We start from the raw sequence: 14787 nt of genomic DNA, 5'->3' as shown, positions 1-14787 counted from the left end.
CATGCGGCGGCGGCAGATTGGCTTTTTGTGAGATTTTTGTGTTTATCCGGATACCCCGGTCAAAAGCCACAGGAAATTGGCCAATGGCCATCGAGTAACGAGATCTGTAGGATGGATCCGACGCGGTCGTTGGCATGGGTGGCGCTGTTGCAGAAGGTCGACCGACGGCAGCTCGAAGCCACGTGGATGTACCCCAACGTTCCCAAGGACCATCTTCATGTGTTGCTGCATCGTGTCAATGTCGACGCGCCGCGACCGGATGTGTTCTTCGTCAAATATCAAGACACGTGGGTGTATGTGGGCCGCCCGTCGGTGGTGGCGGGTGACGCCGTCGTCGTCGTAGCCAGCAAGGTACTCCATATCTTGTCCTTCATTCCACGAGTTGTACACTGACGACCAGTGCGTCATGTCAGTGCTTTGACCCCGAGAAGTACGCGGCCTTGCTTGACGTGTTAGCAGACGAGTACGTGGCGGCGGGGTCGTCGCCACTGGCGCTCGTCCGCGTCTACCTGGCCCTGTTCACCACCGGACAATACGCCAATCCCAACACCCACGTGTCGCCGTTTGAATGGAACAAGAACCAAGCCATGGCGCCGTACATTCCGACCTCCGTCACCCTCGACGTGCGTCTTGAACTAGATCGCCGTCCATCCCGACTCTTCCATCTTCTTGTTCATTATACAGACGTTCGTGTCCATGTTTCAAAGCGACGATAGCGCCATCGTGTGGCTTGCCATCCTGGCCAAGAAGAGGTGGCCCTACCTCCACTTGAAAGTGCCTCTCACGACCAGAGGTCGGTTTGGTAGAGTCGTCGTGACCAGCGACAACATCCCCGACCTGCTTCAACTCACGCGGTGCCTGCCTCAGTTTGCGTGGCATCGTCAGGTGCAGTCTGTGAATCAAAGCGACATAGCGATAACCACCTCCGTTTAAGGACTGGGCCATCCTCCGTCCGTTCACGCGGGGGACGAGTGCCGAAGTGGCCGACCTCTGCGCGTCCGGCGTGTACATCGCGGGCATGCTGCACTCCGACCTCCATCCGACCACCTCCTCGTCGCCGTTACTTTACGATGTCCTTGTTGACGGTATACAAGCTGCTGTTTTACTAGAAACCCCTTTGCGATGTGGTTTTCTCAATGCGATCGATGGGCAGTACCGACGCGCACGGTGACTGTGGCGACCGGGTGCGCCGACCTCTTCTCGGGTCTGTCCTGGCACAACCAATGCACCGACGTGCTCGCGACCTACCACCACCAGCCCTCCACAGACGACCACTCGCTCCTCGTGGACGTTGTAGCCAAGAAGACACTGACTTTGATCGAGTCCATCCAGGCGGCGGCGCTCACGAGCGTCCATGGCCTCGACGTACGTGACTTGATATTGTCAATCATCGGTAAATGGGGGTGTACTGTAGGAACCATTGAAGTGGGCAGTGGCCGTCGCGGAAGAGCTCGTGTAACGTTAATTGTATATCCATCTAGTAGTAGTAGTACTAGTAGTAGTACTAGTAGCTACCGACATCAGGAAACTCGGATTGGATTACAGACTTGGTGTTCGAGTTGATTTCGGGGTTGCGGGGTTTCGGGGTTTCGGGGTTTCGGGGTCACCACCGACAGGTATGGTATGTATATATATCGATAACGTTACGTAGAGTTTAGCAGGGGCATGTATATAGTAGTAGTACATATGCTTCATTTTGTGGACTTCTACTACCGCCTTGGACTGGTGTGTCGTCGTTGTCTGGGGTGGTGCTCGGGGGTGGTGGTGGCACTTCGCCTGCTTCTCTTGCTGGGCTCTCGGCTGCTCTCTCGGCTGGCACTTCGTTTCCTCTGCTGCTGCCGCCGTCGTGGTCTGGTCCAATCCCGCACGTCCAGTGGGTTGGTCACACCCATCAAGCGTTCTCGTCTACAGAAGTACAAAGCAATGAGCCCAATGTTGGTTATATATCGAAGATGGTAGTTGTACTGTCGCGACGCGGCTGCCGCCTTTTCCCCGTCTTGTGTGCTCCGTGTGGGTTGATCTTGTTCGATGACTTGCCATCCACTTGTATGGGCCAGTGCCTCCATTTGGTTAGCGATCACTTGCCGAAGCACCTGCATCATACTCGTCTAATCTCAAGTCTTCTTCACAATGGACGTACCTGTATGGGGGACGTTCGCTTCGATCCAGCCTTGCGAGGATATGACGGCAGCTTCCGCTTCTTCTCTGGGTTGCCTGCTGCTGTGGCCGGGGTACGGAGCGCTCCGTGCTGTGGTGCTGCTGTGTTCAAGCTCGCATGGGCTAAACTTGGTAGGGCTAGCCGCCGCGTCTGTTGAATCGACGCGAGTTCCCTTACAAATGAGGCGGGCGTCGTCGTCTACGGGTGGATGGGTAGGTAAGTGGAGTGATCATGGAGAATGGGCTGCTCAAGATGGGAGCAATAGGCGACGTACAGGAAGGAAGCAGACTTGGTCGATTGCTAGTACCACAGTCAGCACCGCCCATAGCTCCAGTACAAAGCGCTACATAGGACGATAGAGTATCTATCACGCAAAAGAAGTAGATCAAGATGGAACCAAGTACCGAAGTGGACGCGCCAAGGAATTCGCCTAGTTCGCCGGCCATGATGTCAGGATGGCAGTAGTCTGGGTGCTCCACCAGTTGAACGATGTAGGCTACCAACGCCTGGGTCGCAGAGTCGTTCGGGCTATTGGCTTTGCTACATCAAGGGTGATGTTAGTACTTTCAATGGCTGGATGACTGCCACCTGTAGCACCACGATGTAGCCCAAGTATGTATGATGGGCGACGATGCAGCGAGTGTCGACGTGTCGGGGCGGGAAAAGACGGCGGGGATGGACGTCCAGGACGAGCAGTGGGCATGCAAGTCGTGTGGGGTGGACGCGATGGCCAGGACGGCGTCCTTGAATGAAACAACGGTGTTCGTGTCGCTCTTGGAGGGCTCCACGAGTGACGGAGCGACGTCGTCGTCCAACGTGGACATGTCAGTGACGCCGGCAGCGTCGTCGTCGAACGATACGTCGACGAAGTGGTCGTTGGGGTCAGCAACCGGTTCGAATGGGATGCTCTCCGTAGGTGGTGGTACTTGGGTCGTTTGTCGGGCTGTGTTGACGCTGGGAGGTTGCTGGTAGAAGAACTATCACATCCGGGGTATTGCATGATAACGTTACCATGGGAAACCATATCAACAAGGCAGGTACGAGGTAAAGTACCTGGGTGGATGAGGGCTCACCCTCATGAGTGACGATGCCGTGGCAGCGCTTCTACGTGGTCTACTTGTGAGAGATCAACGTTTCCAAGAGAGTCATGTTGTAACGAACCAAATGTTGCGGTAGGGCGGCCGGCGGGACAAAATGCTCGGGAATGCAGTTGCAGCTGACATCCTCCACGGCAGGAAACAGAGCAATGTCCGTCTCCTTGAGGAACTCAAGGATGCGAGTCTCCATCTCTTCCAGCTCCGACTGCATGCGATGGTTTGCCGCCAGACGCGCTTCGAGCGCGCTGTCAATGGCCTCCAGCTCCGGTATCGTCATGCTGGAAATTCCGTCGTGGTTGAAAACAATTCCAAGCGTTTATTTAATTGCATACTAGTACTAGTACTCAAGTGGCATAATATATTTATATTTTCCAATGCAAAATCGCAAAAAACAACCCGCCAAATTTGAATTCGGATTTTTGGGGCAAAGTGGGGCAACCCATCCGGTAAATCCGGATAATTATCAACACCTGGTTCTGTTACTTGATTTTACACTGTTACTCCGGAGTAATATCGGAGTCCGACGGTTGCGCTTCCGTCAACGCCCCAGGTTCAATTCACTCTGGGGAAGGGTCTTATCGTGGCCCTAAAACGGTTGGAGAGGAAGAGCGTCCAACCATATATTTATTCGTTCGCACAGGGTATTTCTTGTCAAGGTCACAAGTGCACTTGTTCCGATTTTGTCTCCATCAGCTTTCAAAAGAGATTTGTTTTCAAAGGGTTAATTCGAAATCCAACATTTTTGTAACCATTTAATGGTGCACTTGAATCAGCCAATCAAATGTAGTCAAAATACTGGGAGATAACCTCCTTAATCTAATACATGAAGTGAATTTTGGTGCCTGTCTTGATTTGTTTTGTTACGTACAACTGTATAATTACATTACCTGTCTGAATTGAATATAGAACTACTGAAATTACAACCTAACCACACAAAAAATATGCAAACGTAAATAGGTATACCAAATTTAAGATAATAGTGTGCACCATTTTCCTTTTTACTTGTTTTCACTGTTTGAGTATGTTTGCTTCGAAAATGATATTTATGCCTGTCAAATAGACCTTGACAGAGAACACAATCATTTGAATGCAACTCCGCTTCATCCAGCACTTTTCGGAATTTGAATCTGATGCATCCATGCTGAGCTTCGTTCGTTGTCTAGGTACAAGTTTGCACACGAAGGTCAAAGTATAGCATTCGAAGATTCACATTTTTTCAAAACATATTCGTTTTCAAAGTGCTGCGACATACTACTGTAGTACAGTATACAGTCTCCATGCAAAACCTCCAAGGGAGGCAGAATGCAGTTATACCAAATCAACTTGCAAGTACTTCAGTACATGCAAGTAGCATTTTCTTCTACGTGGCGGTGTAGAAGGCTGGAGGCTCCACTCTGGAGCGTAGCCATCCCACGCTCCCTGATCTTGACCGTGGTGCTCGATGGGGAAATATCTTGCGGATATCAGGCTTCCTGGTGGACCATCTATCTCACGGAGCTATCTTTGCAAGCAGCGATATGCAGTGGAATGTACGTGACACATTGCCTTCCTTCCCTGAACCAACGAACGCACGAGCGTTATACGTGCCCATACCTCATACAGTCAATGAGGAAGTCAACGAGGAAGGCCAAGCGCTCCCTTCCCCCAAGGAATTTCCTCCATGTGTTGCGGCTTTGCATCCGTTGTTGCATAGAACCATCCGTGGCTTTCGATTGGCTGCTCTTCAGAAAGTGACAGGGCGACTGCATGCGCATCTTTCTCGCCCGTCGACGTCCTCAATGGAGAAACGACATGTCTGCATGCGTCTAACTTGCTGGCAGGCGGTCCATCCGCCGCCGCCGCCGACTCGACTCGCATCGTTGTATCCGATCGCCTTTCGTGATGGTGCTGCGTCGCCAGTGGTCATCCCTGTTTTACGTTGGTTTTATCCAATCAAAACCATTCATTTTTTTATGTAAGCTTTGATTGGTTCGATCTATCAAGATCCCCCTACCCCTAAAGCATACTAAAATCAAGGGAGAAAGTGATGCACCTCTGGCGCCGCAGAATCCCTGGCATCACTTTTAAATTTCCTCGATCAAAGCAACATGGGACTCCTCGACGTTGTCAAGGCTGGTGTCCTCACCGGCGACGAAGTTACCGCCGTCTACCAATATGCCAAGGACCATGGATTCGCCATCCCAGCCGTGAACTGCACCAGCTCCAGCACCGTGAACGCTGTGCTCCAGGCCGCGCGCGACATTAAGAGCCCCGTGATCATCCAATTTTCCAACGGTGGCGCGGCGTTCTATGCCGGCAAGGGCCTCTCCAACAAGGGCGAATTCGCTTCGATTACCGGTGCCGTTGCCGGTGCTCACCACGTCCGCTTGCTGGCCAAGCACTACGGTGTCCCAGTGATCCTCCACTCTGACCATTGCGCCAAGAAGCTCCTCCCTTGGTTTGACGGTATGCTTGCTGCTGATGAAGAGTACTTCGCCATCCACGGTGTCCCTCTCTTCTCGTCGCACATGTTGGACTTGTCCGAAGAATCCTTGGAAGAAAACGTGCACATCAGCAAGGAATACTTCAAGCGCATGGCCAAGATCAACCTCACGTTGGAAATCGAATTGGGCATCACGGGTGGAGAAGAAGACGGCGTTGACAACAGCGGCGTCGACAACTCTTCGCTGTACTCTCAACCATCGGACATTTTGTACGCGTACGAACAATTGTCGGAAGTGTCGCACCGCTTCACCATCGCCGCGGCGTTCGGTAACGTGCACGGCGTGTACAAACCCGGTAACGTGAAACTCCATCCCGAACTGTTGGAAGGCTTCCAAGCGCATGTCGCGGCCAAGTTGAGCACCGGCGTCACCAAGCCCGTGTTCTTCGTGTTCCACGGCGGCTCCGGCTCCACGGAACAGGAGATCCAAACCGCCGTCAAGGCCGGCGTGGTCAAGATGAACATCGATACGGACACCCAATGGGCGTACTGGAACGGTCTGCGCAAGTTTTACATTGAGAAGGAAGGCTACCTCCAGGCCCAAATCGGCAACCCCGACGGCGCCGACAAGCCCAACAAGAAGTACTACGACCCTCGCGTGTGGGTGCGCAAGGCCGAAGAAGAACTGATCGTCCGCGTGCACGAAGCCTTCCGCAACCTCAACAGCACCAACGTGTTGTAACTATTGTACTAACTAAATGGTGCCTCTTTCATCATGTGCAAGTGATAGGTTAGTATGTACTTGCATTCACATGACATTGATTGTGCATTAAAACCAGGCACGTATTTAAACTATTTGTACTTCGAAGTAGAAAATGAATTACGGTACTGTAGGCCTAACGTTAAATAACGTTAACGTTAGTACTACTACCGGTAGTACAGTGTATGAAATTATGTCGCGGTTTGTAAATTGAACGTGGTGTGCAGGCCTGCCACGTCATAAACCTTTGAGATATAATAATGATATTATAGAGGTTCCGCAACCTTTCGGTGAAATCCGAAAGGGCACACACCCAACAGATTCGAATAAGTGAAGCGTCAAGATGGAGATGAACAAGGCGACGCTGCGAAAGATCTGTAAAGATCTGGACCTGTACAGTACGCCCAGCATCAACGACCGACTGTACCTGCATTACAAGGTCCTCCATACTTTGTGGTCATACATTCTTGTCGTTCTGACATTGCACGTCCTGTAGGGGTTCCGACGTATTGAAAACTTGGAAGAATACACCAACGTCAAGGTGATTTGGCTGGAAGGCAACGGGTTCAACAAGATCGAGGGGCTGACGGAGATGCGGGAGCTGCGGTCGCTGTTCCTGCACGAAAACCTGCTGGAAACCATCGAAGGCCTCGAGGCCCAAGTCTACTTGGACACGCTCAATTTGACCCAGAACCACATTGCCAAGATCGAAAACCTCAGCCACATGACTGCTCTCACCGTACAAACACCACCCCTACATATCTTCGTCACAATGGGTATTTCTCACCGATAGTGTGTATGGGTAGAACCTGTCCATGAAGGGCAACTACCTCCGCACGGCCGACGACATTGCGCACGTGCTGGAAATACCGAGCTTGTCGGTGCTGGACATCCAAAGCAACCGCATTGCCGACCCAGCTGTGGTCGACGTTTTGGCCCAAATGCCCAATCTTCGCGTGCTGTACCTCCAGGTACCATATATTACACCCAATCAGCGCGCTTAGGACATGGATATATTGACCAATCAAAAACGCCCACTTCTGACGTGGCAAGCTGTAGGGCAACGACGTGGTCAAGCACATCAAGCAGTACCGCAAAACGGTCGTGGCGCGGTGCAAGAACTTGCGCTACTTGGACGACCGCCCAGTGTTTGACGACGAGCGCCGTCGTGTGAATGTACGAGCCACACTGCTGTAAACATCCGTTTGATTATTTAGCCCATGTATAATAATTATAATAATGTGGGTATATAATGTATGTATGTAGGCATGGTACAAGGTGCTCGAGGACACGAACGGCGACATGGACGCCGCTTTGCAGGCGGAGCGGGACGAACTGGTGGTGATTCGCCAGGAGAAGAAGGACAAGGACGAGGCCAACTTTCGGTACTTTGAAGAGATCATGCGCAAAGGCAAAGCCGAGCGCGACCGCCGCGAGTCGTCCAACAACCAACAGGACGAAGTACTCGAGACTGCAGATTGCATTGTGTAACGTGGCTGATGTGGAAATGGATTAGACGTCGCCATACAGCGGAGAAAAGATCGTGCCGGCGGAGGACTGCAAGCTGGTGCGGGAAGCGCGAGAGCGGCGGTGGGCCGCCGTGGTCAACGACGAAGACGTACCAGTGCCGCATGGATCCTTGTTGACACTGCCACCGCCGCCGCCGTCTAAGGCGGAGGTCGTGGAGGTTGATGCAGATCGACTCAAGTTGCTGCACGACTGCGCCGTGGTTGGCACTGGCGCCACGGCCGCCATGGATGCGTTTGTGAACGAAACGTTTACTCTGACCAACAAGGACAAAGCTGCCAAGAAAGTGGAGCAATTTCAACAGATGGACGGACCCCGCGGCGGATTTGCCGCGCGCTTGGCAGCGGCGCAAGATGACGTCGCGGCCAAGCTCATGACGACACCCTTGCATACCAACATGGCCGAGCTCGACTAGGGAAATGCATGTACATCGGTCAAAAAAGTTCGACCAGCTATTAATCACTGCATATTACTACAAAGTATTACTGTACGACTAACGTTATTTATACGTAGAACTATTATTATAATACGTAGACATACTATTAATAACAGTGTAAGCTTAGTATTGCTCTGTGCTCGTCATGATGATTTGGCAGTGTAATCGCATATAACCCATATTGGGAACACCAAAGGGAACTACTGTACGGGTAGATCATATGCGTTGATTCTTTAACAAATACTAGTACATAACTTAGCGCACAACCATCAGCAACCCATGTTAACGTTACTGTAGTTGCGACCTCCACACTTCGACTACTTATTCGTGTTTTCTGTGGAAATCGGACTCTACTAGACTCACGACGTCGGCGGGAGCAACGTCCGCGCCGGCCACGCGCCGCACGTTTTGCAAAAGTACTGGTCGGGTCGTTCCAGTTGAAAGCCACATTGGACACACGGGTCGGAATCGTGCCGCCGGACGCGGGTCGTCCAGTCGGCGCCATTTGGTCGGTGAAAGATCGTCCGAAATACCCGGTAGTAGTGCAGATGTTCAGCACTTCGCACTGCAATGCCATCTTGGGCCAAGATATCCTTACGCTCTTGGTCAAACTCGTCTGTCGGCGTGTGGTGGTCAAAGAGGGTGCCCAGAGGTGTCGTGCCCGCCCCTATTCATGGTGTCGCCAGCCACGTCATGACAAGAACCTCCATAAATGTATACATTGATACCGGTTTCCAGAGGTACTTTATCCCGCCACCTTGAAAACGCTTCAGGGAACGCGGCGCGAAGCACAAACTTGCCGTGGATGGCGCCGTCGTGGGTCGCTACCAAGTCGGCTTTGGTGCACGACAAGGCGAAGGCCACGACATCGGGCTGGACGAACGGCTGGTATACAGAGATGCCCAGCGCCTGGCCCAGCTTGGTGGCGCAGAACTGCATGTGCTTGGCAGCTCGCTCGCGCCACGCGTTGAGCTTGTCCTCGGCTAAGGTGGTCACGAAGGAATAGCCAGCGAACATTTCGTCGGCGCCGTCTCCAGTCACGATGGACGTGATGCCGAGGGACTGCGCGTGCAGGAGTGCGCGGGCGACGGCCACGCCACCGCGGAGTTCCATCGGGTCGAACGTCTGCAGCGTCTGGACCGCAAGGTACAGCGCACCGGATGGAGACGGGTCCATGATGGACAACGTGTCGGGAATGGACACAACATGATGGTTCAACTTGGCACGGCGCGCAATGTGCTGGGCGTAGGACAAGTCGTGCTTGGGGTTGCCCACGTCGTCGCCGCACGATACAGTGATGGCGTCAACGAACTGCCGCCCGCCCACCGCCTCGGCAATGATAGACGTGTCAAGACCACCAGATAGAAGGATGGCGGTGGTGCCTGGTGGTGCAGATGCAATGGCATGGACAAGCACGCGTCGCGCCTCCCGTGCCTTGGGATGGTGCACGAAGACTTCATCGTTCTCGTCCATGGTGGTCGAAAGCCGCCAAGTCTAGTGAGACATTTCAGTTTTCCGGATAAATTGGCACGAATACAAATTTCGTGCTAAAAATCCCATACCGAAGTACGTAGTACTACGGTACTTCGGTACGGGAGTACTTCGAAGGAAGTTCACAATAGGGTGACACCCCAATGTATTTTGTCTAAAATACGACCAATGATTGGCTAATATTGGACTGTTTGTATTGCAATTGTTTCCAGACTTGGGTTTTCCTGGCATTTCATTGGCTGAATTGTACATAAATCCTTTTTGTGTAGTCATCCCCTCATAATAGGCATAAAACTGCCAACAGCCAACTGGATTCTTCAACCCTTTCCTCGTTATTTTTGAATTTCTCTGGAAGGTCCTTGAAGAAGATGGGCATCAACTCCCCTTACCACTCCTCCATGGAGAAGGAGATCACCAAGGCATGCAAGATCTTGGACGCGTTCTTCAATCCCAAGATGGACGCGGACAAGGCTGTGCCGTTCGAACTGCTTCAGAACGCCGCAGGCATTGCGTTCTTGACCGTGATCAAGGCTGGGATGATCTGGACTGGCAAGGTCGGCACGGGGATCGTGTTGTCGCGCCTCGAAGACGGCAGCTGGAGTCCGCCGTCGGGCATCGGGACAGCCGGTGTGGGCTTTGGTGCCGAAATCGGTGGGGAGATCATTGACTTCATGATCATATTGGGGTCTCAAAGCGCCGTGCAAAGTTTTAAGCGAGGCACGCAGGTACACCAACACACAGGCTCTCAATGACGAGAGTAAAGGGAAATGTGTCATGTGTTCTCCTTGTTCTTGTAGCTCTCCGTGGGTGCAGGCTTGGAGTTGGCCGTCGGTCCCGTCGGTCGTGCAGGCGGCGCCAACGTCAACGCCGGCGGCAGCGGACTCAGCAGCAACTACACGTACAGTCACGCCAAGGGTCTATTTGCCGGCGTCGGGTTACACGGCTCGACGATCCTCGTGCGCGGCGAACTGAACACCACATTCTACGGCCGCGAGGTGTCTCCAATGCAGATCCTGAGCGGCGGCGTGACCCCACCGCCAGGCTCATGCGACCGACTCTTCGAAACCCTTCAACGCGCTGGCGCTGACATGTCTGGCGGTCGGTCGAGCGAGGTAATCCTCAGCATCATGTCGCATGATCATCTCACTCCCCGATGACTACTAGCCCTTCCACGTCGGCGACTACGGCTCGCATCCACTCACGGGCTACGGGGACACCCACCGCACCAGTCGATCGTTCTCGGGCAGGCGCGACTCGGCTCCGTCCGCTTCCAGTGCGGGGCATGCGTCGGCAGCGCCGTCCCGCCAAGCGTCGTTCGGCACGTCGTCGTCCAATGGACCGGACCCGCGGCTCCGGCGGTTTACTGGCTACAAGACCGAACAAGAAATCTATGCCCAGTACGCGAAACCCGCCGCGGCCGTGGCGGCGCCCCCCGCTCCTAGTACTACTAGCACCTCAAGTAGCAGTAGTATTAGCACTAGTTTGAGTAGTAGCGCCGCGCCGACGTACCAGCGCACGACGAGCCAGGTGCGCAGCGCGCCGGCGATCCCCGGACCGGCAGAAGGCGGCGAGACGAAGCAGGTCTTTACCGAGGTGATCAACTTCATGACGTCGCGCGTGCCGTACGCGGACATCCAGACGTTCAAGGACAACTGCCGCCGCTTCGGGCAGGACCAGATGTCCCTCGATGCCTACTTCTTCTACCTCAACTCAGTGTGCACCACGAGTTTGCTTCGCGAGTTGATTCCAAAGCTCGTGCGGCTGCTGCCGACGCACGAGAAGCGCGTGGGGCTGTGGGTACGTCCGTCGAACGCTGGATGGATGGAAGACGTGATGGCTTACTTGTTGATCTCTCTGTGTGTAGGAGCTGTATGTGAAACAAGTGTATTGAAGAAGCGAGACGAATGGTGATAATATAACGACTTTACAAACTGATTGCTAGTTGATACTTTTACGACGGTGACGTGGCGCCACCACGTACTAGGTAGGATGAGGATGGTTGGGGGAATCGGTTGGAAGGAGGGTCATCGCTGACCGATACGTTCTTGGACCATTGCCTTCTGGATTGTGAAGTCCAAGGAATATGCCTACAAGGTCGACCACAGATTCGTCTTGACCCACTTCGATGTGTGGTCGATGCTGGAAGATGGCGCGACGGCAGCCACTCACACCTCGGCTTCTTCGGTGTACCATGCCCTATGTCAGTCATGGCGACAGGAATCTGGCCGTCCCATAGTATGATGTTCCTTCATTCGAAAAGCGTTACAAAAGTTATCCGGCATCCGAAACCGTCGCGGTGGTTTCGCCACCTCAGGAACAACCGGGATGCTTCTGACGCAAGAAGAGATCGATGCGTGTCGGGATTCGTTTGTGCACTTTGACAAGGACGGGTCTGGCACCATCGACAAGTAGTACATCACTGACAGAACCATATCCACATACTGTAATCCTCCTAGATACGAACTCGCCAAGGTGTTGGAAGCGATGGGGCAAAAGCCGAGCGAGGAAGAGTTGTTCCAAATGATCTCGGAAGTGGACGACGACCACAGTGGGGAGATTGAGTTCCCGGAATTCCTCAGAGTGATCGAGACGCAGAAGCGGCGGGCCATGGAGTATGACGACGAGTCCGACTTCATCGACGCGTACGTTGCGTGCGGCGGCGGCCCCGACAAGACCGGGCACGTCGAGAGGCGGGTGCTGGTGCACCTGATCAAGAAAGACTTTGGGCTGCCCATCGACATCGACAAGATGCTGGACGAGCTCGACACGGACGGCAGCGGCGAGATCGAGTACGACGAGTTCAAGGCGCTGCTGTCGCAGTGACCCATGATGACATGATATAAAAATTGATCAACGCTCTTGTTTTCGATACTAGTATTTATTTCCGGATGTCCTGGGGCAGCGCCTTCCCGTATCCGGACCGGAACGTGGTGCCAACGGCGCCTTCGTCGACCGCCGTCTTGGTGGAGGGCTTCGCCCATTCGAGCTTGAGGATCAAGTGATCATAGCCGAATCCTTGCAGCTTGTTCAGGGCCTTCTCGGCATCGCCTCGGTAGGCGAAGCTGACAAAGGCAAACCCGCGCGACTGGAACGTCTCGCGATCTTTGGCCAAGTACACGCGTTCCAGCGGTCCAAACGTGCGGAACAGATCCTTCAAGTCGTCTTCTCGGGTTTCGGGGGAGATGTTGGTCACTCGGAGCGTCGCGCTGTCGTCATCGCGGGATTGACGAGCGTCGTCGCTCGCCCCGGCACCAGCGCCGCCACGTTGAGAAGGCGGCACGTACTTGCCAGAGGTGCCGCCAAACGCATTCGCAAGACGAGAGCCACCCGACGCAGCCGACGCAAACGAGGACGAAGGCGCGGCCCTGGCGTCTTCAGTAGGAGGCGTGTTCTCCGCCAATTCGTCTGCAGTGGGAGGAGCAGAGTCCTTGTACGGGCACTTCAACGTCCAGTGATCGCCGACCATGCCGCAATGACGACACACGACGATGGAAGTCTGCTTGACGCCCGAGAACACGGACTCTTCTTCCTTCTTCTCGCCGGGCAAAATTTGATCCGCGTTCGGGTCGTCCATGAACACAGTTTCGTTGGACGAGTACGTGACGTTCGTGTTGCCTTCTACATTCAAGCCTTCCCCAAACTTGCCCCATGACTACGATGGAACATGTAAGACGAGGATTGGCAACAATTGGGGACGAAAAGGATGCATTTACCTTGCGCTCAGTCACACGCTTGCTGATTTTGTGTACGGTTTGGACCTTTTGGATCTTGGTCGTGACCTTGACCTTGTTCTTATCATCGTCAAACTTCCAGGACACGATCGTGCGCACGCCGTTGGCATCTGGCTCCGTCTCCGTGCGCTGCGGGAGGAAGTCCTCATCTTCGTCGCCCCATCGTTGGTTCCCGAACGTCATGTTGCTTTGAATGGTTCCCACCTTCTTCCTGAATGACGGATAATACTTCGTTTAACCGGAAATCCACCCTTGGCATGGTATCATAATTATGTATGAGTGCCTTGTAATCCAAAGTACACATGGTATCAATAAGTATGTATGAGTACTTTGTAATCCAAAGTACATACGGAATCAGTAGGTATGTATGAGTACCTTGTAATCCAAAGTACACATGGTATCAATAAGTATGTATGAGTACCTTGTAATCCAAAGTACACATGGAATCAGTAGGTATGTATGAGTGCCTTGTACACATTCTCTTTAGTTGTGTATACACGATAGTTCGATCATTTCGAGCACTTCCGGATTGATTCTACAAGGACCATCACATGGGAACTGTACAATGCGATTTCTTGGCAATAATACGCAACGACGACCAGCTACTGTACTTGTACGGAACCATTACAACCACTCCAGTACAGTACAGTACAACGACTTACATTGTACTGTATTCTGCAAGAACAAAAAGTCGACGACGCGACGGAAGCCTGCTGCGCCATGTTCGAGTTGTGTTCGCCTTGTTCGGGCTCAGATGACCATTTTCCACCTCCATCAATGAAAACGGAGGACAGCATACTGTGTTCAAGTTTATAGTGCACATATACATGTACCCAAATAATTCCGTGGCCTAATCACCGCGTGCGACATCCGTGGCAAACATGTTGTGGTTTGACAACGGGATACAAAAGCCCATACTATTGTCTGGCCGCAAGTTCAATGACCACCCATTTTTAGAGGAGTTACACTCACCATGCCACATCCAACGATTGCGATTGGCTGTTGAAAAGGATGCGGATTCATAAGGACTCAGTATTGGCCGTGTTTTTATCCAGGAATTTATATTATTATCCAGCGAAAAACCATCCGTTTTTCGATGCTCGATTGTGATTGGTGAAAAAGGCTACCCGTTGCCCAATTCATTTCGCGTTTCGGGCAATATTGA

At 52.9% G+C, this 14787-nt stretch overlaps 8 protein-coding genes across 16 annotated transcripts; 5 read left to right on the top strand and 3 right to left on the bottom strand.

Moving 5' to 3' along the window:
• Positions 1–95: 95 nt before the first annotated feature.
• H257_15322 (hypothetical protein) lies at positions 96–1502 on the top strand. 4 transcript variants are annotated; one of them, XM_009843385.1, is made up of 7 exons: positions 96–351; positions 414–623; positions 685–752; positions 807–885; positions 935–1085; positions 1154–1365; positions 1415–1502. In XM_009843385.1, the coding sequence occupies exons 1-7, from the start codon at positions 112–114 to the stop codon at positions 1457–1459; spliced, it is 1005 nt and encodes a 334-aa protein (XP_009841687.1). In that variant the 5' UTR covers positions 96–111; the 3' UTR covers positions 1460–1502. The 4 variants fall into 4 exon arrangements, with proteins under 4 accessions (XP_009841687.1, XP_009841689.1, XP_009841686.1 ...); XM_009843387.1 differs by having other exon boundaries at positions 935–1365; XM_009843384.1 differs by having other exon boundaries at positions 685–885.
• Positions 1503–1623: 121 nt separating this feature from the next.
• Positions 1624–3532, bottom strand: H257_15321 (hypothetical protein; the record flags this gene model as incomplete). 5 transcript variants are annotated; one of them, XM_009843380.1, is made up of 8 exons in its annotated part: positions 1638–1905; positions 1966–2093; positions 2141–2356; positions 2433–2501; positions 2563–2698; positions 2747–3135; positions 3212–3262; positions 3320–3532. In XM_009843380.1, 8 exons carry the CDS (start codon positions 3530–3532, stop codon positions 1710–1712), a joined length of 1398 nt encoding a protein of 465 aa, XP_009841682.1. In that variant the 3' UTR covers positions 1638–1709. The 5 variants fall into 5 exon arrangements, with proteins under 5 accessions (XP_009841685.1, XP_009841682.1, XP_009841683.1 ...); XM_009843383.1 differs by lacking the exon at positions 3320–3532 and having other exon boundaries at positions 1624–1905; positions 3212–3284; XM_009843381.1 differs by having other exon boundaries at positions 2433–2698.
• A 1793-nt stretch (positions 3533–5325) lies between these two features.
• Positions 5326–6516, top strand: H257_15320 (fructose-bisphosphate aldolase, class II). Its single transcript, XM_009843378.1, has one exon. The coding sequence runs from the start codon at positions 5343–5345 to the stop codon at positions 6417–6419; it is 1077 nt and encodes a 358-aa protein (XP_009841680.1). The 5' UTR covers positions 5326–5342; the 3' UTR covers positions 6420–6516.
• Positions 6517–6751: 235 nt separating this feature from the next.
• H257_15319 (hypothetical protein) lies at positions 6752–8537 on the top strand. The gene is made up of 6 exons (XM_009843377.1): positions 6752–6876; positions 6934–7176; positions 7244–7408; positions 7497–7613; positions 7704–7898; positions 7954–8537. Exons 1-6 carry the CDS (start codon positions 6781–6783, stop codon positions 8377–8379), a joined length of 1242 nt encoding a protein of 413 aa, XP_009841679.1. The 5' UTR covers positions 6752–6780; the 3' UTR covers positions 8380–8537.
• Positions 8538–8655: 118 nt separating this feature from the next.
• Positions 8656–9945, bottom strand: H257_15318 (hypothetical protein). The gene is made up of 2 exons (XM_009843376.1): positions 9129–9945; positions 8656–9067 (listed from the first exon to the last, which is right to left on the bottom strand). Exons 1-2 carry the CDS (start codon positions 9871–9873, stop codon positions 8760–8762), a joined length of 1053 nt encoding a protein of 350 aa, XP_009841678.1. The 5' UTR covers positions 9874–9945; the 3' UTR covers positions 8656–8759.
• A 248-nt stretch (positions 9946–10193) lies between these two features.
• Positions 10194–11994, top strand: H257_15317 (hypothetical protein). Its single transcript, XM_009843375.1, has 4 exons — positions 10194–10616; positions 10689–11003; positions 11056–11688; positions 11756–11994. Exons 1-4 carry the CDS (start codon positions 10260–10262, stop codon positions 11780–11782), a joined length of 1332 nt encoding a protein of 443 aa, XP_009841677.1. The 5' UTR covers positions 10194–10259; the 3' UTR covers positions 11783–11994.
• Positions 11995–12195: 201 nt separating this feature from the next.
• On the top strand, positions 12196–13924 carry H257_15315. 2 transcript variants are annotated; one of them, XM_009843373.1, is made up of 2 exons: positions 12196–12281; positions 12348–13924. In XM_009843373.1, the coding sequence occupies exons 1-2, from the start codon at positions 12217–12219 to the stop codon at positions 12712–12714; spliced, it is 432 nt and encodes a 143-aa protein (XP_009841675.1). In that variant the 5' UTR covers positions 12196–12216; the 3' UTR covers positions 12715–13924. The 2 variants fall into 2 exon arrangements, with proteins under 2 accessions (XP_009841675.1, XP_009841674.1); XM_009843372.1 differs by having other exon boundaries at positions 12196–12299.
• On the bottom strand, positions 12722–13826 carry H257_15316 (hypothetical protein). Its single transcript, XM_009843374.1, has 2 exons — positions 13605–13826; positions 12722–13543 (listed from the first exon to the last, which is right to left on the bottom strand). Exons 1-2 carry the CDS (start codon positions 13803–13805, stop codon positions 12770–12772), a joined length of 975 nt encoding a protein of 324 aa, XP_009841676.1. The 5' UTR covers positions 13806–13826; the 3' UTR covers positions 12722–12769.
• Positions 13925–14787: the final 863 nt, after the last annotated feature.

Source organism: Aphanomyces astaci, assembly GCF_000520075.1.
Source record: "Aphanomyces astaci strain APO3 unplaced genomic scaffold supercont1.69, whole genome shotgun sequence".
Classification (NCBI taxonomy): domain Eukaryota; phylum Oomycota; class Saprolegniomycetes; order Saprolegniales; family Verrucalvaceae; genus Aphanomyces; species Aphanomyces astaci.
Note: the sequence above shows the minus strand (reverse complement) of the source record. Positions and strands in the feature narration are given on the sequence as shown.

Bases quoted from the DNA above. Each gene is read 5' to 3' on its own strand.
- H257_15316 (XM_009843374.1), bottom strand. From the start codon at position 13,805: ATGACGTTCGGGAACCAACGATGGGGCGACGAAGATGAGGACTTCCTC. The intron at 13,544-13,604 runs GTAAATGCATCC...GTTCCATCGTAG, and splicing joins AGCGTGTGACTGAGCGCAAG to TCATGGGGCAAGTTTGGGGA.
- H257_15318 (XM_009843376.1), bottom strand. From the start codon at position 9,873: ATGGACGAGAACGATGAAGTCTTCGTGCACCATCCCAAGGCACGGGAG. The intron at 9,068-9,128 runs GTATCAATGTAT...CACCATGAATAG, and splicing joins TAAAGTACCTCTGGAAACCG to GGGCGGGCACGACACCTCTG.
- H257_15319 (XM_009843377.1), top strand. From the start codon at position 6,781: ATGGAGATGAACAAGGCGACGCTGCGAAAGATCTGTAAAGATCTGGAC. The intron at 6,877-6,933 runs GTCCTCCATACT...CACGTCCTGTAG, and splicing joins GACTGTACCTGCATTACAAG to GGGTTCCGACGTATTGAAAA. The intron at 7,409-7,496 runs GTACCATATATT...GGCAAGCTGTAG, and splicing joins TTCGCGTGCTGTACCTCCAG to GGCAACGACGTGGTCAAGCA.
- H257_15322 (XM_009843384.1), top strand. From the start codon at position 112: ATGGATCCGACGCGGTCGTTGGCATGGGTGGCGCTGTTGCAGAAGGTC. The intron at 624-684 runs GTGCGTCTTGAA...TTCATTATACAG, and splicing joins CGACCTCCGTCACCCTCGAC to ACGTTCGTGTCCATGTTTCA. The intron at 886-934 runs GTGCAGTCTGTG...CCTCCGTTTAAG, and splicing joins AGTTTGCGTGGCATCGTCAG to GACTGGGCCATCCTCCGTCC.
- H257_15315 (XM_009843372.1), top strand. From the start codon at position 12,217: ATGCTTCTGACGCAAGAAGAGATCGATGCGTGTCGGGATTCGTTTGTG. The intron at 12,300-12,347 runs GTAGTACATCAC...TAATCCTCCTAG, and splicing joins GGGTCTGGCACCATCGACAA to ATACGAACTCGCCAAGGTGT.
- H257_15320 (XM_009843378.1), top strand. From the start codon at position 5,343: ATGGGACTCCTCGACGTTGTCAAGGCTGGTGTCCTCACCGGCGACGAA.
- H257_15317 (XM_009843375.1), top strand. From the start codon at position 10,260: ATGGGCATCAACTCCCCTTACCACTCCTCCATGGAGAAGGAGATCACC. The intron at 10,617-10,688 runs GTACACCAACAC...TTGTTCTTGTAG, and splicing joins GTTTTAAGCGAGGCACGCAG to CTCTCCGTGGGTGCAGGCTT. The intron at 11,689-11,755 runs GTACGTCCGTCG...CTCTGTGTGTAG, and splicing joins AGAAGCGCGTGGGGCTGTGG to GAGCTGTATGTGAAACAAGT.